We start from the raw sequence: 26,645 nt of genomic DNA on the forward strand, positions 1-26,645 counted from the left end.
TATCGACATGTACAAGAATGTTGCGATCATTGTCGTTATCTTATAATTGCCATGTAAATAAACTAACAATGTCTCTACTATTTTTTATTGCAATTGGTTCAATCTCCATCATTGTCGTTATCTTGTAAGTTAATTTTATATCAAAGAGGTTGCGATCGATTTCTGTAACTTCATAAATGTGTTCAACTAACTCCTCATAAGTTAGGTTAGTTTGTACCAAACTTGATCTTGATCGTGAAGCATTTGAAATCCATTTCCATGAGTCTTCACTCTTTTTCCACAATCTGTCACATAATATTACAATATTTTTTAATGACATCTGGAAAAAAAATATATAATAAACAAATATAAATTATTGGTATTACTTTTATTGAAAATTTATATAAAAAAATGAAAATCAAGTTGAAAATCTAGAAATTCGACAACCTGTCTAAAAATTAGACATCTTGTTCGATAATTCGACAACCTGTCTAAAAATTCGACAGGTGGTTGAAAATATACGACGATCTGTCTAAAAATTAAACTACTTGTCTAAATCTGACAGATGGTCTAAAATTTTGACAGGTGGTCGAAAAAATACGACTACTGGTCTGAAATTTAGACAGTTGGTCTAAAATATCAGACTCCTTGTCGAAAAATTAGACAAGCTGTCAAAAAATTATGGGTTTCTCTATCTCGAAAATGGCCAAAACCACTATTAAAATTTTCATATTTTCAAGCTTTAACCTCCATAAAACTCCGAAAATAAACCTAAATCCTTACTTATACTTTCAATTTACTAAAACAATCATTTTGCATTTTAAATATACAAAAACAATATCAAAAATCGCATTTTTCATAAAAATATAAACCAACCTTTTGAATGGGTGGCGGCCAGATTTGTGGAGAGATGGTGGCAACCAATGATGAGTAGTGTTCACTAGCAGTGGCAGCGGCAAAGGGCAGTGGTCGCCTGTGGTGGTGGTGGTGGTGGCGGGATGAGAGTGGGTGGTTGTGGATGGGTGAGAGGAAGAAGATGATAGTTTTTAGGGTTTTTGTTTTAATTTATTATTATTTTATTTTAAGGGTAAAATGGGTAATACAAAAAATTCATTAATAAAAGAGGTCATTTAGATAAAAACTATTGATACTGGGCCAAAGTGCAAATTGCACTATAAAAAGAGGCTATTTTGCAAAGGAGCCTGTAGTGTCCCAAATTTGCTAATAAGGCTTAGGGCCTTGATTAGTGTGCCTGGAGGGCAATAAGTGATTTATTATTATATGCGAATTTGATGAGTATGTGATTAGAAATGTATGTTTAGGTGAATTAAATATGCATGTGGCCCCGTCTGGTTATTAGGGGCATGTTTGTAACTTTAGCCCGTTGATGGCATAAATGTGATATATATATATGTGTAGCACGATCCGAGACAGTCCTTGGGAACTGTTGGCCAGAAAGTCACAACAGGGTTGAGAATCCGACTCGGGGTGAGTCGAGGGGTAATTCAGGTACTAGATGTTTTATGGGGTTATCGGGTTATGGAAATAAATGTTTGGAGATATATTTGAGGTTAGAATGTTTAAGAGGGAATATTGGGGAAAATTACCATTTTGCCCTCGGGGACGTTTTCGGTACCCCGAGTGTAACGCCCCAACCCCAAGGACTGTTACGGTGCACATTGCAAATAGTGCTAAACTCGCTAATCAAGTCATTTGGCCATAAACGTGTAACTAAGTATGATTAGCGGTTTAGGGATTAAAAATTTCGGTTAAGATATAACGTTTACTGTATACATTGGGATCCCAAAAATATAATTTAACGGTTTATTACAACAAAATGTTTACAACTAGTCGATCTAAGCGGCAAAATAGGGTTCAGCCCTGGTTCCTTTCCTTCAAACCTTGGCCGTGGCGGTCGAGCAGCTACATATGTACACATCGTCACCTAAGCTCTCCAACTCAAGGATGGTTCAGCTTCCTTTTGCCTTTACCTGCACCATATAGCACCCGTGAGCCGAAGCCCAGCAAGAAAACTCAATATGCTCATGAACAATCATATCGTGATATCAAATCATATCTGGCATGCCTAACAAACATAGCTTTATTCAAGCATGCAAATGAATTCAAACAATGCTGGGGTATCCAGGATAAGAAATCCTGCCCTTCTGATTGGATGACTATCAAGTCAATCCTAATCAGATGAGTGTTTCGACACTCGAGGTTCTGGTAAACCATACTGAGTGACCAACAAACAAGTCACTACAGGGCTCAGCACCCAAAGCCATGCATATGATGATCAAAATGATCATACAGAGCTTATAGCTCTGAACAGATGAGTGAATATCACTTTAAGGTTCTGTTAACCATACTAAGTGACTGACAAGCAAGTCACTACGGGGCTCAGTGCCCATAGCCGTGTAACGAACTGTTACCTGGGCTTTCCTATAATGGCTCTAATCAAATGAGTGATTGATGGGTAGTCACTAGCTTTAACAGATGAGCGACTGATGGGTAAGTCACACAAGCGCTTTTAGTTTTCATCGAACTTGATGTCGGTCCGGCATTAATGCTCTTGTTGAGTCATCTAATGCAGATTGTCGATTAGATCTAATCTTTGTTGGCTTGCGTTGAAAACGCTAAGGCCGTCCTGACTTAAGAGTCAACACCGTGTGACCAGTGCCTAGTACCACTGCCGAACCTGACTAATGAGTCACAGCTTCACAATTGATACTAACACCTTTGCCAATTCTGACTAATGAGTCAGTACCATGCACAAGTAAGCATTGCTACCAAACATATGTCATATGTTGAATATTCAAATGTAGGGCCTTCAGCATGCTTACTTAACAGTTGCTAGCATAATTATGATCATGCACAAACACAGAGACTCAAGCTCTGATCAATCTCACAGTCAATACTCATGGCATGCCCTAACCACATGGTTCTCATGCATCACATGTATCACACTTAATCATCCAGCATGCCTCAATAATAATCATATGCAAATGAGCAAGATTGCTAAGCATTCAATATGCTATCAATGTTTACATTTAAACATCCAACATACATCAAAAATAACCATGCATGTCACACATGGGGTGCAGTTTTCTTACCTCTGGTTCGAGCAAGAATCAGTAAAAGAACAACTCTTGAGAACGATCAATTCTTTGATCCTTTAGCGATCACCTAGTCATAACCAAAATATAGGATTCATCAGTGAAAATGAAAACAAAGGTTCCCAAACCAAAACCTAGCCTCCAAGACATCGAGTCATACTAAACCGGGTAGTAGGATCGATCTCGAGGTCTAAGGCTTGAATCCCCAAGCCAAAAACTCATTTCTGGCCAAAAATGCCTCTATGGACCGCGGCTTGCCCCTCAAACAGAGGCGGCTCATCCTTAGCAACCAGCGTGGGCCGCGGCTCACCATAGCCATGTCGCGGCTCTTTACTGCAAAATAGCAAGAACCATCTTTCCTCCCCTGCGTTTTTCCTTGGAACTAACCCTTCAAACCAATCCCAAACATCACCCTAACACCCAATTCAACCCCTAAATCTCATACATATCACAACATCTTCAAAAGCCAATCAATCTTACTCAAAAACTCCCATTAATTCCCAACTAACACATCAAAATCTATAGGCTGAAAACCAAAAGAAAAACAGAGTATAACAAGACTTTCATGGCTGAATTCCTTACTTCAAGCTTGATTTTAAATCCCCTTCAATGGATGAATCAAGTTCCTAAGCTCAAACCTTAATTTCCTAGCTTAATACCTCAAATTGGCTTCAAAAAATTCCAACGGAAGAAAGAGGAGAAAGGGTACGGGTGAGGGAGAGAAAGAAGGATGATGATGCTCTGTTTTTTCACTTCCACAGCCTTCTAAACTCAAAGGGCTGATATATATATTAGGGGTGAAAAGACCATTTTGCCCCTAGGTCCAATAAAGGTTTCTAAAGACTTCCAAGGGTAAAATCGTCCTTTCCCGCCTATCTCATTAATTATAATTAACACCCTCCAATTCCCATTATTCTCAATATTCTCAAATACCAATAATTCACATCCCGTTACCCTTTAATTCTCGGCAACGTTCTAATCACCAAATTACCCCGAGACTCACTCCGAGCCCCGAACTTAATCCCGTTATGACTAGACCGAAAACTTGCATTCCATGATCGCCTCATGCCGAATGGCTCGAACCGATCCACATATAATGTGGTATTATTTATAATTCACCCACATGCACGAAAATACACAATCACGCCCTCAACGGGCCAAATTACCAAAATGCCCTTATAATTAAAAATGAACCCATATGCATGCATTTACCATCATATAATAATATAATTAACATAAACATGCATATAGTCATTAAATATCATAATAAATCAATTATGGCCCTCCCGGCCTCCTAATCAAGGTCCTAAACCTTATTAGGAAATTTGGGGCATTACACCGAGCCTTTGAGGTAACCTTAGAGACTAAGTTAAATGAAATAAACTAAGGATATGTTCAAAGTTTTTAGAGGAACCGACCCAAACTCTTTCTCTTCTCTTGTTTTCTCTCAAACTTGCCAAGAGAATTTTGAGGGGAAAGCTTTGGATTTGAGGCTGCAAATTGGGGAATCAAAGAAAGGAGCAAGGTTAAAGATAGCTGAGAGTCGAATTGTTCTTGAGGTAAAGATCTAAGCTTGAATTCTGTTTAACTTTCCTCTATTTTGCTGAAGTTTGAGGGGTTAAAGCTTAGATAATTGGACTTTAGTTAGAGTAGGATTTTGGCTGGTTTCTTTGAGTTTATGTGATGCCTAAAGTGTATTAGGGTGATTATGGGATTCAATTCTATTGTTGGGGTGTGTTTTGAATTATTTCAGGGGAGTTAGCTCGAAAATTTTGCATGGGAATTCTGGGTTTTGGGCTCGCGTCGCGGCCCTGTTCTTCAGCGCTGCGGCCTGCTTGAATTTTAAACTAGTGGCCTTCGAGGGAATTTCCCAGGCACCGCAGCGCAAGGTTTGGGCATCGCAGCCCTAGGCTGGCAGATGTGAGGCAATTTTTTCTCTGTCTAGGGGCGCGGCGCTTAAGGGAGGCTGAGCCGCGGCCCAAATGTGGATTTTTGGCAAAATGAGGGTTTTTAGCTCGGAAACTTCAACGTTAAGGCCCGGGAAGGTTCCTACTACCCAGTTTGGTAGAAACCAAGGTCTCGAAGGTTTGAATTATGACTCGAAACTATTTAATGGATTAGAACGTGATGATTGATTATGGTTCATGTGTTGTGACTAGGATTTCTTCAAGGCTCGAGTTAAAGGACTGTGCTCGTGATCGCGGTGCTTGGGAAGCTCAGGACACAGGTAAGAAAATTTTTGTTCCCACAGAGCTTGTATGCAGGGCAGGGCCCTATATGATTGTGTTGCAGGGCATATCCCTTTCATTGATTTTATTCATGTTCGGTATTTGCTTTACTATGTTATGTATGCTCTTGTGTGAATGTTCGGCAAGAGCCAGGAACGGCGCAGGCCGAGGTCGACAAGGCCGGGAACGGAAAGGGGCCAAGAATGACGTTAAGCACGTGGAGTGAAAGGCCGAGTGCGGCAAGGGGCCAGGAGCAGCGTTTAGCACGCGGAGTGCGAGTTGCCAGGGCGAGACCCTAAAGGATACCTGGGATATCCTTACGATGCAGACCGTGAACCCAGGGCCTAGTAAAGCGCCTGGGACGGCATGGCCGTATTTGTATAGCCTATTGATGGCATGTTTATATGCTAAGTGTTTGATATGCATATGTTACCTGCTTGTGAGGGTTTTCTTGCTGGGCTTCGGCTCACGGGTGCTCTGTGGTGCAGGTAAGGGCAAGGGGAAAGTCGACCAACCATGAGTACGGAGAGCGTGAAGTGGTGCGTACATGTTTGGCCTGCCTGGCTGCCACAGCCAGGGGTATTTTGGGAGATGATTGTACTAAACCTAGATTTTGTCGTTTAGCCGACTCTGATTTTATTTTTGGGTTGTAAATATTTCTAAACAGTATTTTGGGATCTCGAATGTTAAACGTTTTATGATTTTCAGTAAATAGAATTATTTTCAAAGTTTATGATTCTGATTATGGTTTATTCACACTTTTTCCTTAAAACCTCGATTAGCGAGTTAAATGCACGTTTTAAACTCACTTAATAATGGCTTTAAGGAAGTAGGGTGTTACAACTTGGTATCAGAGTGAGCCAAGGTTTATGGTTTCTAGATATTGACCGAAAATGTACGCTCGCTGTCAGTGACAAGCTCGACTCAGGGTTGGTTGGTAATAATTGACTTAAATGCTTGAATGTGTTTAAATGCCCTGTTTGCTTACTTATTTCTTATAGAGCATGATGAATTAGTTAACATATGCATGATGCTAGGGCATGGCCCGTTGTATGCTATATGCTATCTGTGTGTTATGTGGATTGCTGTTTGTGGTTGGTTGATGTGATTGGGAGGTGGTTTTGGATGTTGTTATCATGCCTGATGAGCGGCGTCGTTGATTGCAGGCATATTTGTTGAGATGCCTCGTCAATCATCTAGACTCCGCAGCAGTAGGGCCGAGGATGACAACCAGGGTCAGGACCCTCCACCTGCCCCACAGAATTGGAAACAGATGTTTGCCGAAATGGAAGCAAGATTGCAACGAACAAAAGAAGAACTTCGACAGTTGAGACAGCAGGCCCCTCCACAAGTCACTGGGTTGCCAGTTCAGCAGGTTGTGGCGCCAGTACCGATTCAGCCTGTGATGGAGAACAGGTGGGAACCTTTGTATGAAAGGTTCAGGAAGCAGGATCCTCCCACCTTTGAGGGTGGACCAGACCCACTGCGGGGAGAGCAATGGATGAATATGGTTTCCTCTATCCTGGATTTCATGAGGGTTAAGGGGAACGAGAAAGTTGCCTGTGCCAGTTACATGTTTAGAGAGGATGCCCGCATCTGGTGGGATGTAGTGGTTTAGAGAAGGAATGTGGCAATCATGACCTGGGAAGAATTAAAGAACATCTTCAACGAGAAATATTACAGTGTGGCAGTCCGAGCTGCAAAGGTTGACGAGTTCATTAACCTAACTCAGAACCGGTTGACTGTGACAGAGTATGCCCTAAAATTTGACCGGTTGGCGAAGTTTGCGCCAGATTTAGTGCCGACAGATGCGGCAAGAAGAGATAGGTTTGTACGGGGATTGAACATTATGATCGCTCGTGATGTGAAGATCACTTTGGATCTGGAGACTACTACCTATGCTCAGGTTGTGGACAAGGCCGTTACAGCTGAGGGGGTCGAGGATCAAATTTGGAGAGAGAGCGTTGATAGGCGCGATGCTAGGAGGACAGTGCCACCTTTTATTGGATCTAGTCGGGGTAGTGGCCCCAGTGAGCAGAAGAGGAAAGACCCATATTCCTTTATTCCACCCAGTTTGGATAGAAGGGCACGGGGTGCTTTTAGCAGCCATCGGGGCGGAGGGGATAAGTGAAGGAGCTTTCCAGTGTGTCCTCGGTGCAAACGACGACACTAGAGTGAGTGCAGGATCAGGTCCTGCTTTGTCTGTGGGAGTGCGAATCACTTAAAGAAGGACTGCCCATAAGTCAGGAAGGAGGAGTCGAAGCAGGGTGATAGTCTCGCTCTTTCCAGAGTGTTCACTTTGACTCAGACTGAGGCGGAGGCTAGCCCCTCAGTCATGGCAAGTCAGATTTCTAGTGTTGGTTCTTTGTATACTGCATTGATTGATTCGGGGGCTACTCATTCATTTGTGTCTGCTAGGGTGATAGATCAGCTGTGTAGACCTAGTGCTTTGTATGCTAGGGGTTTTCAGACTTTGTTGCCAACTGGGGAGCTGGTAGTCTCTAGGAGATGGATTAGGGCTTTACCACTAGAGGTAGATGGTAGGGAATTTTCCGTTGATCTGATTGAGCTTGCGATGGATGACTTTGATATGATTTTAGGGATGGATTGGTTATCGAAGTATGGGGCAACAATTGACTGCAAGCGTAGAATGGTGACTTTTGAAACATAAGGGGAGGTACCCTTTGTATTTGTGGGGATATCTAGTGGACCGTGGGTACCTATGATTTCAGCATTGAGGGCTAGGGACCTGATGCAGGAGGGTTGTATAGGATTCCTAGCGAATGTTGTGGATGCCTCTAGGGTTGTGTCGGTTGGACCGGGTGAGACCAGATTGGTATGTGAGTTTCTAGATTTATTTCCAGCAGATCTACCAGGGTTGCCGCCGTAGCGGGAGATTGATTTTGTTATAGAGTTAAAGCCAGGGGCGGAGCCGGTATCTAGGACACCTTATAGAATGGCTCCGGCAGAGTTAAAGGAGTTGAAAATTCAGTTGCAGGAGTTATTGGCTTTGGGGTTCATTAGACCGAGTTTCTCGCCATGGGGTGCTCCAGTGTTGTTCGTCAAGAAGAAGGATGGATCTCTTAGGATGTGTATTGATTACAAGGAGCAGAATAAGTTGACCATTAAGAATAAGTATCCACTGCCCAGGATCGACGATTTATTTGACCAACTACAGGGAAGGACAGTGTTTTCCAAGATTGATCTCCGGTCAGGTTACCACCAGTTAAGAATCAAAGAGGAAGACATACCAAAGACTACTTTCCGCACAAGGTATGGACACTATGAATTCCTAGTCATGTCCTTTGGATTAACCAATGCCGCAGCAGCTTTTATGGATATGACGAATATGGTTTTCAAGGACTATTTGGACAAGTTTGTGATTGTGTTCATCGATGACATTTTGGTGTACTCTCAGTCAGAGTTAGAGCATGAGTAGCATCTGCGTCTGGTATTACAGCGGTTGAGGGAGCATAGGTTATATGCTAAGCTTAGCAAGTGCGAGTTCTGGCTACCGCAAGTTTCATTTCTGGGCCATATCGTCAGTAAGGAGGGGATTCTGGTTGACCCAAGTAAGATTAAGGCAGTGAGAGATTGGCCTAGACCGAGTAATGTTCCCAAAGTGAGGAGTTTTCTAGGATTGGCATGATATTATCGGCGGTTTGTTGAAGGATTCTCTAGGATAGCTACACCGTTGACAGAATTGACAAAGAAGAAGACAAAGTATGTTTGGGCAGACATATGTGAGAACAGTTTCAAAGAGTTGAAGTGACGACTGATCATAGCGCCAGTGTTGAGTCTGCCGACATATAATGAGAAGTTCGTGGTTTATTGTGATGCTTCCAGACAGGGTTTGGGGTGTGTGCTGATGCAAGCTGGTAAGGTGATAGCCTATGCATCGAGGCAGTTAAAGGAGTATGAGCAGAGATATCCCACGCATGAACTGGAGTTGGCAACGGTGGTATTCGCACTTAAGATTTGGAGACATTATTTGTATGGTGAGAAGTGCGAGATATACACCGACCATAAAAGTTTGGAGTACTTCTTTACTCAGAAGGATCTGAATATGCACCAGAGACGGTGGCTGGAGTTGGTTAAGGATTATGACTGTGATATCCTATACCATCCTGGGAAGGCTAATGTAGCGACTGATGCATTGAGTCGGAAAGGCCCAGGACAGTTGTTCAGTTCGAGACAAATATCTGATAAGCTAGCTGAGGAGATGACTAGAGCGGGTATAGAGTTGGTGGTTGGCTAGTTAGCCAACATCACTCTTCAGTCAACACTCCTCGAGAGGATCAAGGAGGCACAGGGGAAAGATTCCCAGTTGAGAGGTTACAGAGAGAACGTCTTAGTCGGAGCGGCTAAGGACTTTTCTATTTCAGAGATAGGGTTGCTGAAGTACAAGGGTCGAATTTGTGTTCTGATGGATTCTGATATCCAACGGGAAATTTAGATGAATCACATATCACTCCATATTCCTTGCATCTGGGTACGACAAAGATGTACCAAGATCTGAGAGCTTTGTATTGGTGGTCGGGATGTAGTGGATTTTGTGGCCAAGTGCTTAACTTGTCAGCTGGTCAAGGCTGAACACCAGAGGCCAGAACGATTGCTGCAGCCTCTGGGGATTCCAGAATGGAAGTGGGAAGATATCACCATGGACTTCATGGTTGGTTTGCCGAAGACCGTGGGTCAGCATGACTCGGTGTGGGTGATTGTGGATAGGCATACCAATTCCGCCCACTTTTTACCTGTCAGGACGACTTATACTGTGGAGCAGTATGTTGAATTATATGTGAAGGAAATTGTTCGACTTCATGGGGCTCCGAGGTCGATAGTATCCAACAGGGACCCAACCTTCACCTCCAAGTTTTGGGAGAGTCTGCAAAGGGCTATGGGCACGTAGTTACGGTTTATTGCCGCTTATCATCCTCAGACAGATGGACAGTCTAAGAGGACGATTCAGATATTGGAAGACATGCTACGAGCTTGTGTGTTATATTTTGGGGGATCTTGGAGTAAGTATCTCCCTTTGATTGAATTCTCGTACAACAACAGTTATCAGGCGACTATTAGAGTGGCTCCGTATGAGATTCTGTATGGAAGGAAGTGTAGATCACCTATCCATTGGGACGAGATGGGTGAGAGAAGTTATTTGGGTCCTGAGATGGTTCAGAGGACCAATGAGGCGATTGAGAAGATTAGAACGCGAATGCTTGCCTCCCAGAGTCGTAAGAAGAGCTAATTAGACCTGAAACGTAGAGCGTGGAATTTCAGGTTGGTGACCATGTGTTTCTTAGGGTTTCACCTTTGAGGGGTGTGAAACAGTTTGGTGTTCGGGGCAAGCTGAGCCCTAGATTTTTGGGCCCCTTTGAGATTCTTGAGCGGGTTGGAGAGGTAGCTTACAGATTGGTGATGCCTCCAACCTTATCAGGGTTTCATGACGTGTTTCACGTGTCCATGCTCCGGAAGTATGTGTCTGATTTGACACATGTTCTGAGTTATGAGAATTTGGAGCTGGATCAGGATTTGTCTTATGAGGAGAAGCCAGTTCAGATTCTCGATCGGAAGGATAAAGTCTTGCGGAGCAAGACCGTTGCCTTGGTGAAAGTGCTGTGGAGGAACAGCAAGGTTGAGGAGGCGACATGGGAACTTGAATCAGAGATGCGGGAGCGGTATCCCGAGTTGTTCAGGTAATTTCGAGGACGAAATTTCTGTAAGGAGGGGATAGTTGTAGTGTCCCAAATCTGCTAATAAGGCTTAGGGCCTTGATTAGTGTGCCTGGAGGGCAATAAGTGATTTATTATTATATGCGAATTTGATGAGTATGTGATTAGAAATGCCTATTTAGGTGAATTAAATATGCGTGTGGGCCCCGTCTGGTTATTAGGGGCATGCTTGTAATTTTAGCCTGTTGAGGGCATAAATGTGATATATATGTATAGCACGATCCGAGACAGTCCTTGGGAACTGTTGGCCAGAAAGTCACAACGAGGCTAAGAATCCGACTCGGGGCGAGTCGAGGGGTAATTCGGGTACTAGATGTTTTATGGGGTTATCAGGTTATGGAAATAAATATTTGGAGATATATTTGAGGTTAGAATGTTTAAGAGGGAATATTGGGGAAAATAACCATTTTTCCCACGGGGACGTTTTCGGTACCCCAAGCCTTTGAGGTAACCTTAGAGACTAAGTTAAATGAAATAAACTAAGGATATGTTCAGAGTTTTAAGAGGAACCGACCCAAACTCTTTCTCTTCTCTCTCTCTTGTTTTCTCTCAAACTTGCCAAGGGAATTTTGAGGGGAAAGCTTTAGATTTGAGGCTGCAAATTGGGGAATCAAAGCAAGGAGCAAGGTTAAAGATAGCAGAAAGTTGAATTGTTCTTGAGGTAAAGATCTAAGCTTGAATTCTGTTTAACTTTCCTCTGTTTTGCTGAAGTTTGAGGGGTTAAAGCTTAGATAATTGGACTTGAGTTAGAGTAGGATTTTGGCTGGTTTCTTTGAGTTTATGTGCTGCCTAAAGTGTATTAGGGTGATTATGGGATTCAATTCTGTTGTTGGAGTGTGTTTTGAATGATTTCAGGGGAGTTAGCTCAAAAAGTTTGCATGGGAATTTTGGGTTTCGGGCTCGCGCCGCGGCCCTGTTCTTCAGCTCTGCGGCCTGCTTGCATTTTTAGGCTAGTGGCCTTAGAGGGAATTTCCCAGGCGTCGCGGCGCAAGGTTTGGGTGCCCCAGCCCTAGGCTGGCAGATTTGAGGCAATTTTGTCTCTGTCTAGGGGCGCGCTGCGACGCTTAAGGGAGGCTGAGCCGCGGCCCAAATGTGGATGTTTGGCAAAATGAGGGTTTTTAGCTCGGGAACTTGAATGTTAAGGCCCGGGAAGGCTCCTACTACCCAGTTTGGTAGAAACCAAGGTCCTAGAGGTTTGAATTATGACTCGAAACTATTTAATGGATTAGAACATGATGGTTGATTATGGCTCATGTGTTGTGACTAGGATTTCTTCAAGGCTCGGGTGAGAGGACTGTGCTCGTGATCGTGGTGCTTGGGAAGCTCGGGACACAGGTAAGAAAACTGTTGTGTCCCATAGAGCTTGTATGCAGGGCAGAGCCCTATATGATTGTGTTGTAAGGCATAGCCCTTTGATTGATTTTATTCATGTTCGGTATTTGCTTTACTATGTTATGTATGCACTTGTGTGAATGTTCGGCAAGAGCCGGGAACGACGCAGACCGAGGTCGACAAGGCCGGGAACGGCGCAGGCCGGGAACGGCGCAGGCCGGGAACGGCGCAGGCCGAGGTCGGCAAGGGACCAAGAACGGTGTTAAGCACGTGGAGTGCAAGGCCGAGTGCGGCAAGGGGTCGAGAGCAGCGCTTGGCACGCGGAGTGTGAGTTGCCAGGGAGAGACCCTAAAGGATACCTGGGATATCCTTACGGTGCAGACCACGAACCCAGGGCCTGGTAAAGCGCCTGGAACGGCATGGCCGTATTTGTATAGCCTATTGATGGCCTGTGTTATATGCTAAGTGTTTGATGTGCATATGTTACCTGCTTGTGAGGGTTTTCTTGTTGGGCTTTGGCTCACGGGTGCTCTGTGGTGCAGGTAAGGGTAAGGGGAAAGTCGACCAACCATGAGTACGAAGAGCGTGAAGTGGTGCGTACATGTTTGGCCTGCCTGGCTGCCACAGCCAGGGGTATTTTGGGAGATGATTGTACTAAACCTAGATTTTGTCGTTTGATGGGTGGGGGGGTGGGGGGAAATTTGAACCTAAATATTTGAATATGGATTTAGAACTTGAAATTGAACATTTGATTCTTGTTGTTTGATGCCTTATAGTGTATGTATTTGTTTCGGTGCATAAATTTTGGGGTTTGAGCAGTGTGGGTCAATTTCTGGGTCATTTGCATTAGTTTGGGGTGCTGGAAAATGCAGAGAAATTTAATTTTTTGGGTTTGCGATAGTGTTTCTGGGACACGGGGGCGACCACGCTAGTTTCCTGGAACCCCAGAAATTTCGGTGGGCACGACCATGCTAGGTGGCTCGAATCGCCGTTTCTATGACTTTAATTAGTTTCGAACGAGATTTCTAGAGTCACTTTTGAGGACTCGTTCGAGGGTTGGGGGAGACGATTCCTCTAGTGTATTATATGGATTTAGAGGTCCCAAAAATTGGGTTTGATTCTCGGGTACGTAATTAGATTTGGTTTCTAATTGAACGTACGGTACTTGTTGTGACTAGGGTTTTGAAGGACTTGAAAGGGGATCGCACTCTAGGTCGTTGCTTCTGTCACTGGACTCGAGGTAAGAAAATTTGGCATATACACATTGAGTGGGCATTGGCCCTATTGTATTTGTGAATGGTTATGACCGTATAATTGAACACTGAATTAGGGTTGTGTACCCTTACTACATATCTTACTTTGTTATGCTTGTTTGTATTAAACTTATTTGTAATTGATCAGCATGGACCGTATTCAGCTATGATCATGTGTAATGTAGGTCATGATGGCAGGTCTATTATAGGAGTTTAGTATGCACTCTCTCGACATAGGTCGTAATCATGGTGCTTAGAGATGCACCTAACTTGGCGTAGGTCGTGCTAAATGGTCATCTCTTTCAGCTGAAAGCATTTATGATTTGTGAATTGTTATATATGTTTATTGTGTTTATTATTTATGTCATTTTGGGATTTTCTTGCTGGGCCTTGGCTCAAGGGTGCTCTATCGTGCAAGTAAGGGCAAGGGGAAAAGTAGACCAGTCATGAGTTGGAGAGCTTGGTGGCGGTGCGTACATGTTCGACCTACTTAACCTACCGGGTTGAGTTATTTGATGGACTTGAGTCAAAAAGTCCAAATTTTAGTTGCTTAGGTCGACCTATTTTGAGAACAATGATTGTAAATATGTTTTGTTTAAACACTATGGGATCCCATGTAAACTTTTATAAACATAATGAAGTTGTTTACACCTTTTTCTATAAAATTTTGACGTTTTGATTTCCTGTTTAGTTTTAAATCATACTTTTGAGTCCAAACCTCTTGCTTAGCAAGTTAAGCACTATTTCTAACACACATGGTGACGGTCCTGGATTAGTAGGGCGTCACAATAAGTTTGTATTTTTATGGGTTTAAGATTATGAATTTATGAGTTTTTAATTGGAATCCTTGAATATTTATATTGTTTGAGAAGAAAAATGCAAAAAAAATAAATGAGTTAGGAAATTGGGGGTGACAATATTTTTGGTGTAGAGTTTTGTTTTTGTGAGAGAGAAAGAGAAGAGAAAGGGTGAGAATAATAAAGACATCTTTACGATTATATACATATAACATAAAATAATTACAAAAATCACCTACAAAATTTTATTTACAAAAATGTCTTGCCACTTCATCAAAAAATACTGGATTTCAAAAATAATACACCTGAATTGGAAACATTCGCGAAATCCCGGATTTCCCGTTTTTTGTTTTTCTTTGTCAAAAGTAACATTTTGGTTACTTCAAATAGTGATAAGTTACCAATTAGTTACTTTTTCGTAAAAAAGTTTATTTTTAGAGCATATTATTTCATATACATTTTGGTTACCTCCAAAACTTATTTTGTTGAAACTTGTTTATCTTAAGATACCGATTAATCATCTTTAGGTTATATTATGGTGTCTTATTATTTAAGATACTTTTACAAGTTATATTATGGTGTCTTATTATTTAAGATACTTTTACTTTACCGATTAATTATTTTTTAGAAACTAATAAGTTACAATAAAGTATAACAAATTATAGCTTATCATTAAAAGTTACTTTTAGTATACAATATAGTAACTTTTTTAATAAAAAGTTGTAATTAACTTTTTAGTCACTCATATAGTTACATGGGAATAATAATGATTTTTTTTTATTAATCAATCAAAAAATAAACTTAAAAGTTACTCTCCAATTATAATAATAAATACACATTTTGGTCTTCTATTATTAATTTTTGTTTAATCAAATTAAAAACAACCACATAGTGACTTTTTAAATACAACACACAAATTGCTTATTACAATTATTAAAGATACATTTTTCGTTATTTTATATATAAATATATATATATATATATTAGAAACTTAATAATAACTTAAAACTTACTTTTCAACCATAACACAAAAACAACCCATTCCCGTCATCTTCTCCAGGGATGTCGAGAAACCCATGCTTGCCATATACCAAAATGACTCCCTCAAAGAATAAGTCGCGATGGTATCGCTCGTGAGCCTAAACAACCATCGGTGTCGCCGGAAAAAGCTTCTAAAGCCGCGAATATACCCACAAACTCTCCGAAAAGCGTCGATGATACAGTAAAAATGAGTGGTTGGGTTTTGTTCCTCTCAAAAAGCTCAATCTAATGGTGTCACCCTCGACATCCAATGTGGTCGGAGTTTTCCGAAAAAAGACAGTCAAAATGTCGTTTGCGCCGTCTTTGACCGGCGCGTGCGGTGGCTTCCGGCAACAAATGACGACAAAACTTCAGCAGAAGCTTTGTCGGTAGCTGCTCTTCCTAATGGTCTGGCGCGTGTATGGAATGGATGTTCCGGTGGTCGGCGAGATCTCTTTGACAGTGATGATAGAATAGAAGAAGAGAGAGAATGAATTAAGTTACATTAAGTTTCAAAAACGGTATAAAAAATGTTAAATATCTAATTAAAAAAAAGTAACGGCAAATTAAAAATTATATGCAAAAACCAATACTATATGTAATTTTTCCAATAATAAAAGAGATATTTTGATCCAAATGATTTTCAAGCATACTTTTCCAATTTGTACATTAAAGAGTATATTTATACTTTCGGAAAGAAAACACAATAAAATATTCGTGTCCGTATTCTTTTAATTATTTCCACTGATAAAATAATCTAATTCATCCTAACTTCCAAAAATAATATACATCATTTCATCATCATCAACCACCATTCAACCCAATCAACTTTTCCTTCACTTCACCAAATCATGTCTATTACACCAAACTTTCCTCACGTGCAAACCAAACAAACCACATATAATACCAAACCCTCAACATTTTCATTTTTAATTATTATTTATTTATTTTGAAACGAAGACGCTAAAATCTCTACCGATAAAAACACTACATACTTACTGTATTTAAAGAACTCGCTCCACAACAAACACACACACTATATATATACAATACTAACTCGCTCAAGCCTCAAGTAACAAAAACACTATTATATACTAAGTCTAGTCCTCTCGCCAAGTACCGATGCCGTCGATCTTCGTAATTGTCCTCTCCATACTCTTGGCTGTTGGAGTGTACAGTCTTCTCAAGAAACTGCGAAGCAGGGGATCGTCGCTCCCCCTGCCTCCGGGCCCACGACCATGGCCCGTAGTCGGAAACCTCCCTCACTTGGGGCCCGTTCCGCACCACGCCATAGCGGCTCTGGCTCACAAGTACGGCCCGCTAATGTACCTCCGATTGGGGTTCGTGGATGTGGTGGTGGCGGCGTCGGCCTCGGTGGCGGCCCAGTTTCTCAAGGTCCACGATGCCAATTTCTCAAGCCGGCCGCCAAATTCTGGGGCCAAGCACATCGCATATAACTACCAGGACCTTGTTTTCCGTCCGTACGGTCCGCGTTGGAGGATGCTCCGCAAAATCAGTTCTGTTCATCTTTTCTCGGGCAAGGCCTTGGACGATTATAGATATGTCCGCCAGGTTCGCTTAATAGAGAAGTTGTTAATTAGAAACTAATTTACATACGTACATAACGTACGCTCGTATCGTATGTCCATTACTCCTTACTAATTAATCATTACCATCTTTTTCAATTCAAGATTCAATATTTTTTTTCATTTCTTCTAGCTAGATAATTTATTATATGAATCAGGATTGATTATTCTTTTGGGCACCCTCATATCAGTGTGGTGTGCTCTTTAGTATTTTTTTTCAAATATTTGTATTTGAAGTTCCGAGATTTTTTTGTTATATATTTATATATAAAAGTAGAAGTTTTGAATATATGGCTGGAAATTTTTGTGTTGCAGTGCACTTTTTATTGTCACTACTAACTAACTTAATATGGGAGGTTTTCTTTTTAAAGAATTTTTTTGGATCGAGATGGTGAAGTAGATGGATTTATAGTTTTGGAATACATACACTACATAATATACATAGAACTTATTTTCTATTAGCAAATTGTGGAATTTAAGAATAGAGAATTTTTTTAAAAAATAAAAAATAAATAATAATAATCTGTCAAGAGTTGTTATGCATTTATAATTTTGCTAAGTAAAGTACTAGTAGTATTTTAACCTCTAATATTTAGGTACGGCTACACCATTATTGAAATTAATGACAGTATTTATTTTTTAAGTAGCCGTAATATTATTACGATATATCCAAAAATACATGTAATTTTTTTTACTTATTGTATTGAGCCATTATGAACGTGCAGGAGGAGGTAGCTATGTTAGTAAGAGCACTAGTAAAATCAAGGTCGAGCGAAGTAAATTTAGGACAATTGCTGAACTTGTGCACAGTGAACGCCCTAGGGCGGGTGATGCTAGGGTATAGAGTTTTTGGCGATGGAAGCGGCGAGAGCGATGCAAGGGCCGATGAATTCAAGTCCATGGTGGTGGAGCTGATGGCACTTGCCGGAGTATTTAACATAGGAGAATTTGTGCCAGCATTGGAGTGGCTTGACTTGCAAGGTGTGGCTGCTAAGATGAAGAAGCTCCATAAGAGATTTGACAATTTCTTGGGGGTCATTATTGAGGAACATAAGACCAAAATGGCTCAAAACCAACAACACACTCATGACTTGTTGAGTACCCTGATTTCGTTAAACGAAAATGGCACCGATGAAAGTGAAAAGCTCACGGATATTGAAATTAAAGCACTTCTTTTGGTAACTACTCTCCCTCTCTCTCCTTTTTATTTTATTTGATATAAATATGGATAAATACTCATTTTAATGCCTTATATTTTTATCTAAATACATACTTCATACCATATGTTTATAATATAATAATATTCATTTAGTATCTTCTGTTTGTAATTTATACTAATTTGGTAACCTTTGTTAGAATGTGGTTAACCCATATTTTAAATATAATCATAATGTTCATCTTTTTAATGATTCATTTGATGTTTTTTTTTATTTTAAAATGATTCAAAAATGTATTTTAAATTAATAAAACAAAAATTGTTTTATAAAATTAAACAACTAAATGTAAATTTTTAAGTAAAAAATAATATAAATTAATTTTAAAATAAAAAATATTATAATTAATTAAATAAACATAAATGTTTTTAATTCCAAATGTAAATTAAAAAAACTAAAACCAATATTTTAAAATTAATTAAAGTAAACCAAAAACCTAATAATTTTTATAACTTTTATTTATATTATTTTTGTTTGAGTTTAGTTTAAATTTTGGCTTTTAAGTTTAGTGTGTTGATTTTAATTTTTTGATTTAGGTTTAGGGCTTATATTTATTTTTTTTATTTAAATTATTTCAAAGTTTTAATTATACGTCTTTTATTAATTCAGAAAATATTTTTAAAGCATTTTAAAATAACAAAAAAAATCATTAAAATGAGAGGCAATATGATCATATTTGAAATATAAATAAAAAAATTAAAATCAACCCTCTAAACTTATTTAAATTATTTCAAAGTTTTAATTATATATTTTTTTATTAATTCAGAAAATATTTTTAAAATAGTTTAAAATAACAAAAAAAATCAAATAAATCATTAAAATAAGAAGTGATATGATTATATTTAAAATATAAATTGACCAAATTGAAGTAGGTACAAAATTGGTATGAATTACAAATAAAGCAAATATTCATGATATATGAGTATTTTTGTGTAAGGTATGCAAAAAATCTATTAAACTAATGATGAATAAAATGAGAAAAATCATAATATAGTTAATTTTAATATTTTTAAAGACTTTAGTTCAGAGAAGTGAATGGGTGTACTTTTTTTAGAAGACAATTCAAATACGTTAGGTTACGTATATTGTCAATTCATTATGCAGCTTTTAAATTCATTTAATTTTTATGGAATGTATCCATTTTAATTTTTAGTTCCATTTATTTATGGCTATAATACAGCTAGTCCACTTTGATTAGTCCTTATATAATAGAACCTTAATTAGTAGTGAGCACATATTAGAAATCTGATTGCATTTATACATATAATTGCAGAACATGTTCACGGCTGGTACCGACACGTCAGCAAGCACAGTAGAATGGGCCATAGCAGAACTGATCAGACACCCCAACATCATGGCCCAAGTCCAAGAAGAGCTCGACAGCGTCGTGGGCCGAGACCGGCTTGTAGGCGATGTGGAACTAGCCCAACTCACATATCTTCAGGCTGTTGTCAAAGAGACCTTTCGTCTACACCCCTCGACCCCACTATCCCTTCCTCGGATGGCGAGCGAGGATTGCGAAATAAACGGCTACCACATCCCCAAGGGATCAACCCTTTTGGTCAATGTCTGGGCCATAGCTCGTGACCCAGAGCAATGGACTGACCCATTGGAGTTCAGGCCCGAAAGATTCTTAGCCGGCGGTGAAAAGGCCCATGTAGATATTAGAGGAAATGACTTTGAAGTGATACCATTTGGTGCCGGACGTAGAATCTGCGCCGGGATGAGCTTGGGCTTGCGCATGGTCCAGCTACTGACTGCGAGCCTTGTCCACGCCTTTAACTGGAAGTTACCGAATGGGCTGGACCCTATGAAACTGAACATGGATGAAGCTTATGGGCTCACATTACAGCGGGCCTCACCGTTGATGGTTGAGCCTCGGCCCAGGCTAGCCCAGCACGTGTATGGCGCATAATTTGAAATTTGGGGTAGTAAATATGTTAAAATCCTTGTTATTTCGCCGGACCCCATTTAGGTGTGTGTATGCTTTATGGAGGTAAGATTGTTCGTGTACTGTATCTTATTGTCTCACTACTTAAATGTTACAATAAAAGAAGGGGAAGTTTTCCCAAGGTTGGGATTATGAAATATGATATTGGGTTAACAAAATGAATAGTTATATTAGATTTCTTGAAACCTATACAAACACAAATTTTTATATTTCTACACAAAAAATCCAATCAACAAATAAATAAAAAGAATGTTTCAAAGTTCTAAAAAAAAAGGACAAATATTAGTAACCAGTTAGTATATAAAAAACCATTCAAGAAATTAGTCAGTATTTGAAAGAGTAGTAACCAACTATTAATATTGCAAAAATAACAAACTAATGTTCAATATATCAAAATCCAATAGATTCAGCAATCACTTTACTATTATGGCTAAAAATAACTTAATGATGTGTAGTAGAACTAAAATAGAGGGAAGTTTTAGCACAAATATTCAATGTTTTTGAAATGAACAAACACTTTATTATTATATTATTTTTTACGGCAAAATTTCCCGCTAAAACAAGAAATGTTACTACTAGTCTATCAAATCTGTTAAGTTAGCTAACACGTGACACACTTTTATTAGTTCAGCTCATAAATTTTTAAAAATAATTTAAAGTAATGTTAATATAGAAAACAAAATTAAAAAATATATTTCAAAACAAAAAAATAATATATATTTTCGAATGCTTATTTTGCATTGTGCATTATGAAGTTAGATTGGAACTCATGATAAGTTGAAAATCAGCCAGTTATATGATTACTTAACTAAAATTACCCTTTAATTATATTTAGTTTAATTCTACCCACTTTTATCCTAACATTTCCAAAAATACCCTTAACCATTACCATTCTCTCTAACCTTCTACACCACCACGATCACCATTCTCTCAACCCTACCACTCAAACCCAGCCTCCACGACCACCACTCTGCCACCACAACTCCACCACGAAGCCACGACAGTGCCACCATGCCTCCACCACAGCTTTGCCACTACCATCAATTGAGTCTATGTCATCGTCACCCTAACTTCAATTCAAATCCAGCCTCCAACCTTCTACGACCACCACTTCGCCACCACAGCTTCACCACGAAGCCACCACACCTCCACCGCACCTCCACCACAGGTATAGGTATAGGTTTTTTTTTAATGAGATATTAGCATAAGAACTGTTGGAAGTTGAGTCGATTAATCTTTTGTGTATCTCTGTGTAGAATGTTATAAATCTTTCATTTGTTTGCTTTTTTACATCAAGTGAACTATGATTAATATATGTTTAGTTCTCGGAGATATATAAATGATTATGGTATTAAACTTAGATGATTTAGCATTTGAGATATAAAAACTAATAGATTCATAGTCTTTGTTAATGTATGTTTGGTTGCATCTTGGTTGAAAAAAAAATCTTACTATATATATTGTGATGTGTGCCATGTGTTTGTGAAAAGGTCTCTGATAGATGTCTCTCTCAATACATAATCAATATAGTTCTCAACATACCATCATCACCATATATTTAGAAAAATCAATACAAATGTCACTCAGTTATTTGTCTTGGCCTTGAGCATGTTCTTCGTGTTAGTTAGCTACTCTTCCACAACCTCCATAATTATTATTTATATTTAGAATTATTGATATAAATGAGTTATCAATGACCATCTTGATGGCTAGAATGTCATGTGTTAAGTAAAGAGTTTGGTGTCATGTAATCTCAAATTATAGATGCTTAATAAAGATTATGGTGGTTGAACCTTTTCATATCCCAGGTGTCCAAGGAACACCTGCTACAATATGATCACTTTATTGAGGTTGTGAAAAAAATTTAAGCCAAAGCTAGGCTAACTAGAATTGATTGCTTGGCATCCACTGAGTTAAGGAGAATAGAAACTTAGTTGATCTCATGGTTAGTTGTATTGTATCTTCTTATTTTATTGGTTACAATTCTTTTGATCTGTTTTCTTTATATTTATTAATATGTATATAGACATATTATCGTTCATTGAAGTAGATGATTATTTCAAGTGCCATTACAAATTATTAACATTTTCAGGTCTATGGGATGTGCTGACTGAAGTTGTAGCTGCTTTGCAAAATGCATAGAAAAGGATCAAAAGATAGTGGTTTGTTGATGCAGTAGATATCACTTGTGTTTCAAGTTATCCTTGTACGATAGGCACTTGCATAAAATTCTTGTGTTTGCTTGTGGTTTAGATTTTAATCATTCAAGATTACATTTTAAATTTTAAACATAGTTGTTTAAATTTTAAGCCTAGTGATTTAATTTTTAATACTAGTGGTTTAAATTTTAAGCCTTGTAGTTTAAATTTAATGTCTTGTGGTTTAAATTTTAAGACATTAATGTGTAGAGGTTTAAATTTTAAGTCTTGTGTTTTAAATATTTATGAATTTTGCTTTATATTTTAGATGTTATGATGCAAGTGTTATAATTTAAATTTTAAGCATGGTGGCTTAAATATTAATGCTAGTGGTTAAACTTTCAAATCTAGTGATTTAAATTTTAAAACATTAAAGCGTTTTGGTTTAAATTTTAATACTGGTAGCTTAAATACTAAGAATAATGGTTTAAATTTTAAGCCATTTAAACCTAATAGTGTAAAAGTTAAAACTTGTTGTTTAAATTTGTAACTTTTTATTTTAAGTTTTAAAGAGTCGTGATTTAAATTTTGAGCCTTATAGTTTAAGTGTTATAGTTTTAAATTTTAAACATAGTGATTTAAAAATTAAGGCTAGTGGATTAACTTTTAAACTTACAGGTTTAAATTTAAGACATTAAAGCTTTGTGGTTTAAATTTTAAGCCTAGAAGTTTAAACTTTAAGCATAATGGTTTAAATTATAAAACTAATGGTTTAAATTTTTAGCCATTTAATGCTTGTGGTTTAAATTATGTTGTACTAGTACATAAATATCTTCATGCCAAGTTCTTTTGCATTACTTTGATTCTTCTTATTGGGTCACTAATATTATTGAGACCTAGTTTTGCTAAAATGTGTTTGCCTTAAGTTGAGTGAAGTTAATGCAAAAGGATATTATATTGATTTATCATTTTGTCATTTTCTATCTAAGTTCAAGGAATAAACTCACTTGATTGTGTTATCTTTTTATTGCAGGAAATGGACAAAATAATATTGTTTGTGGTTTTTAACGAAAGATGGAATGCAAACAACAAATATGTCGATCATGAAGTCAAAATTTTGATGGTGAAAAATGATATTAAGTACTTGGAATTTGCAAAGATATACAAAGAGCTCAGTTTGAATCAAAATTTGATTTCAACAAATATCTTTTTTGACATAAAAATAGATATAAGCAAAGGAATGAAGATAGAAAGCGATGTCAATTTACAAGTCCATCTAAACTTGAACAAGACTATGCAAGAGTTGAAAAAATTTCCTCTCATCATTGAAGTACAAAAGAGAAACCAATCCCTTTCTTTGCCAAGAGAAGCTAGAATTCCAACTGCTTCGACAAGCAATGCAACAAATCACACTTTGACTATCACAGACAACAATATGATTACTGCAAGCACTAGTGAGATAAAAAACACTTCATCACGAGAATCCCACAAAATTACAGAACATAGGCCAGAAGCTCAATCGCCTCTACATGTGTTACCAAATATGGAGATTGAAGACATAAGAATCAATTATGTTTTCAAGAATAAGACTGGTCTAAAATATACACTTGAGAAAATCGCCATCAAGAAACACTTTCAATATAGGATTGAAAAATCATGTACAGAGACATTTTGGGCAAAATACATAGATGATAATTGTTTATGGTATATACGTGTGAGAAGCACAAAACTTCCAGACTACTTTAGAGTTATCAAGTACCATAAACAACACAAATGCTCCTTAAATCACAAAAAAATCGAGAATAGACAAAAAAGTGCAAAAGTCATCAGTAATTACTTCAAAGAGGAGTTTTGTGACCCAAGTTCAACCTACCGACCAAGGCAAATAATACGAGACATGAGAGATGATTATGGGGTAGGTGTAACGTACAATAAAGCATGGTGAGCAAAAGAACTTGCAATTGATGATGTTAGAGGCTCAAATGAGGAAAGTTATGCATTGTTACCTTCATACTTGCATATGCTAAAATTGGCCAACCCATGAACTATCACAAGAATAGAGAAAGATGAAGAAAACAAGTGTGAATAATATTTATGGTTTGCATTCCTATTTTTAGTGCTTTACTGTTCACAATCCATACCTTACGTTTCTAGAAATGGGCTCTTTTTTTTTTTTTTTAATTTTATAGGTTCAAATATATGTTTCTTGCTTTTGGTGCTTCATTGGATGGCTGGAAACACAGTAGACTAGTTATAGTGGTAGATGGTACATTCTTAAAGACAAAATGTGGAGGCACACTATATGTAGCTTGTGTTAAAGATGAAAACAATCAAAAAAATTTGCTTGTCTTTTGAATTGGGGATTCAGAAAATGACAATGCATGGATATGGTTCTATAGAGCTAAAAGAAGCAATAGGAGATCGAGAAGACTTGTGCATAGTATTTGACAGGCACAAAAGCATCAAGAATGCAATTGAACAAGTGTATCCTGGTCTATACCATGGAGTTTGTCTTGTCATTTGAAGCAAAATCTAAGGACTAAGTTTAGGGGATTACATGTGCATACCATATTTGAAACTGCTTCAAGAGCCTACGTAGCTCAAGAATATCATTCTGCCATGGCTGAGTTACAGAAAATTAACCCTGAAATGACCACTTATCTTTTGTAAGCAAAACCAAAATGGTGGGCTCGAACATTCTTTCCAACGAAAATGTATAACATTCTTACAAGTAACATTGCTGAGTCTATAAATGCAGCAATTGTGCATGCGAGAGAATTTCCTATAACGTAATTAATAGAAGTTGTGAGAGAGATGCTTCAAAGATGGTTTTCAACAAGAAAACAAGCAGCAATCAACCAATTTATTGAAGTGACAAGATGGACAAATGATGAAATGGAGCTAAAACTTGATGTAGCATTTCAAAATAAGGTAAGTTATTAAAGTTACATTTATATACTTATTGTTTGGCTTTTAAAACTATTGCTTAATAATTGAATAGTTTAACAGGTAGATGCAATTGATGCAATGAAATCTCGAGTCACATATGGTGATCGAGTGATTGTTGTTGACTTGGAACAGAATATGTGCACATGTAATGAATTTCAACTAGAGGGAATTCCATGTGCACATGCTATCGCAGCAATTGAAAGCAAGTACTTGAAGAAGTACAAATTTTGCTCAAATTGGTATAGTATTTCTATTTTGGAACAAACATATGCAGCTTCAATTAATTCTATTCCAGATAAACTTGATTGGAGTGTCCTAGATGAAATTAAAGAAGATAACATAAAGGCTCCAAAATTCAATGTAAAACCAGGACGTCTAAGAAAAAAAGAATTCCATCAACAGGAGAATTTTCCAAGCGTGTTCAAACAGTCAAGTGTAGAAATTGTGAAATATTGGGGCATAATAGAAAGAATTGTAGCAACACACCAATTCTCAAAGAAGGATAAATCATCAAATATGAGAACATGAAACTTTAACTAATTTTTTCATTTAAAAAAATTGTAAAAGGGTTAATGCTTTATAATTTTTTTTTCAATATTTTGACTTTCATGTGTTTACATTTATGACTAGTAGTTTACAATTTATGATTTGTAGTTACATTTTTCATCTTTGTGATTTACATCTTAATAAATAAATGTCATTTATTAAGAAAAATATTTAGATGCATATACATGAAATTTTAAAACAAGTGCTCTAAATTTTATACAGTCATTGTTTAGATTTTAAAGAATTGTGGTTTAGATTTTAATCCTTCAAGATTACATTTTAGAGTATCATGGTTTAAGTTTCGATAGTGTTACTTATGATTGTAAACGTTACACTTCATAGATTAAATTAAAAAATGCAATATAAAAAGAAAAGAAGATTTGAAAATGGGGAGATATGATATTTTGAAATCACTAATATGGTGTAATGTTGTGTCACGACACTCATTACACCCCGCTGTGGCGCATAGGAACTGTAACGCCCTGGTCACTCTAAGACCGTTACTGTGAACTTTGAACCGTGCTTAACTCGCTAATCGAGTTCTTTGGTTATAAACGTGCATCTAGGTGACATTAATAGGTTAAGGTGAAAAACCAATCAAAAGGAAATGATATATTTCATTGAATACATAAAACTGTTCATGGGCCCATAAAATTTTTTACAAGTTATTTATAATACAAAATGGTCATTACAGTGTGAAAATTACAACCCGCCGACCTAAGCGGCAAAAATAGGGTAAACCCCCTAGTTCCTCTAAGAACTCCTTGGCCATGGTGGTCAAGCGGCCGCATATGTACACATCAC

At 38.0% G+C, this 26,645-nt stretch overlaps 2 protein-coding genes across 3 annotated transcripts; both read left to right on the plus strand.

Annotated features, from left to right (window-relative positions):
- Nucleotides 1-16,438: 16,438 nt before the first annotated feature.
- LOC133830673 (flavonoid 3'-monooxygenase) lies at nt 16,439-20,352 on the plus strand. Its single transcript, XM_062260697.1, has 3 exons — nt 16,439-17,029; nt 17,769-18,221; nt 19,531-20,352. Exons 1-3 carry the CDS (start codon nt 16,580-16,582, stop codon nt 20,170-20,172), a joined length of 1,545 nt encoding a protein of 514 aa, XP_062116681.1. The 5' UTR covers nt 16,439-16,579; the 3' UTR covers nt 20,173-20,352.
- A 1,033-nt stretch (nt 20,353-21,385) lies between these two features.
- LOC133830674 (uncharacterized) lies at nt 21,386-24,808 on the plus strand. 2 transcript variants are annotated; one of them, XM_062260699.1, is made up of 3 exons: nt 21,386-22,160; nt 22,301-22,370; nt 23,380-24,808. In XM_062260699.1, exon 3 carries the CDS (start codon nt 23,383-23,385, stop codon nt 24,289-24,291), a length of 909 nt encoding a protein of 302 aa, XP_062116683.1. In that variant the 5' UTR covers nt 21,386-22,160; nt 22,301-22,370; nt 23,380-23,382; the 3' UTR covers nt 24,292-24,808. The 2 variants fall into 2 exon arrangements, with proteins under 2 accessions (XP_062116683.1, XP_062116682.1); XM_062260698.1 differs by having other exon boundaries at nt 21,386-22,153.
- Nucleotides 24,809-26,645: the final 1,837 nt, after the last annotated feature.

The sequence above is a fragment of the Humulus lupulus genome, chromosome 4 (assembly GCF_963169125.1).
Source record: "Humulus lupulus chromosome 4, drHumLupu1.1, whole genome shotgun sequence".
NCBI classification, from domain to species: Eukaryota; Viridiplantae; Streptophyta; class Magnoliopsida; order Rosales; family Cannabaceae; genus Humulus; species Humulus lupulus.

Excerpts from the sequence above, each read along its gene's own strand:
- LOC133830673 (XM_062260697.1), top strand. The coding sequence starts at position 16,580 with ATGCCGTCGATCTTCGTAATTGTCCTCTCCATACTCTTGGCTGTTGGA. Across the intron at positions 17,030-17,768 it reads ATTATAGATATGTCCGCCAG|GAGGAGGTAGCTATGTTAGT; the intron begins GTTCGCTTAATA and ends ATGAACGTGCAG. Across the intron at positions 18,222-19,530 it reads AAATTAAAGCACTTCTTTTG|AACATGTTCACGGCTGGTAC; the intron begins GTAACTACTCTC and ends ATATAATTGCAG.
- LOC133830674 (XM_062260699.1), top strand. The coding sequence starts at position 23,383 with ATGGACAAAATAATATTGTTTGTGGTTTTTAACGAAAGATGGAATGCA.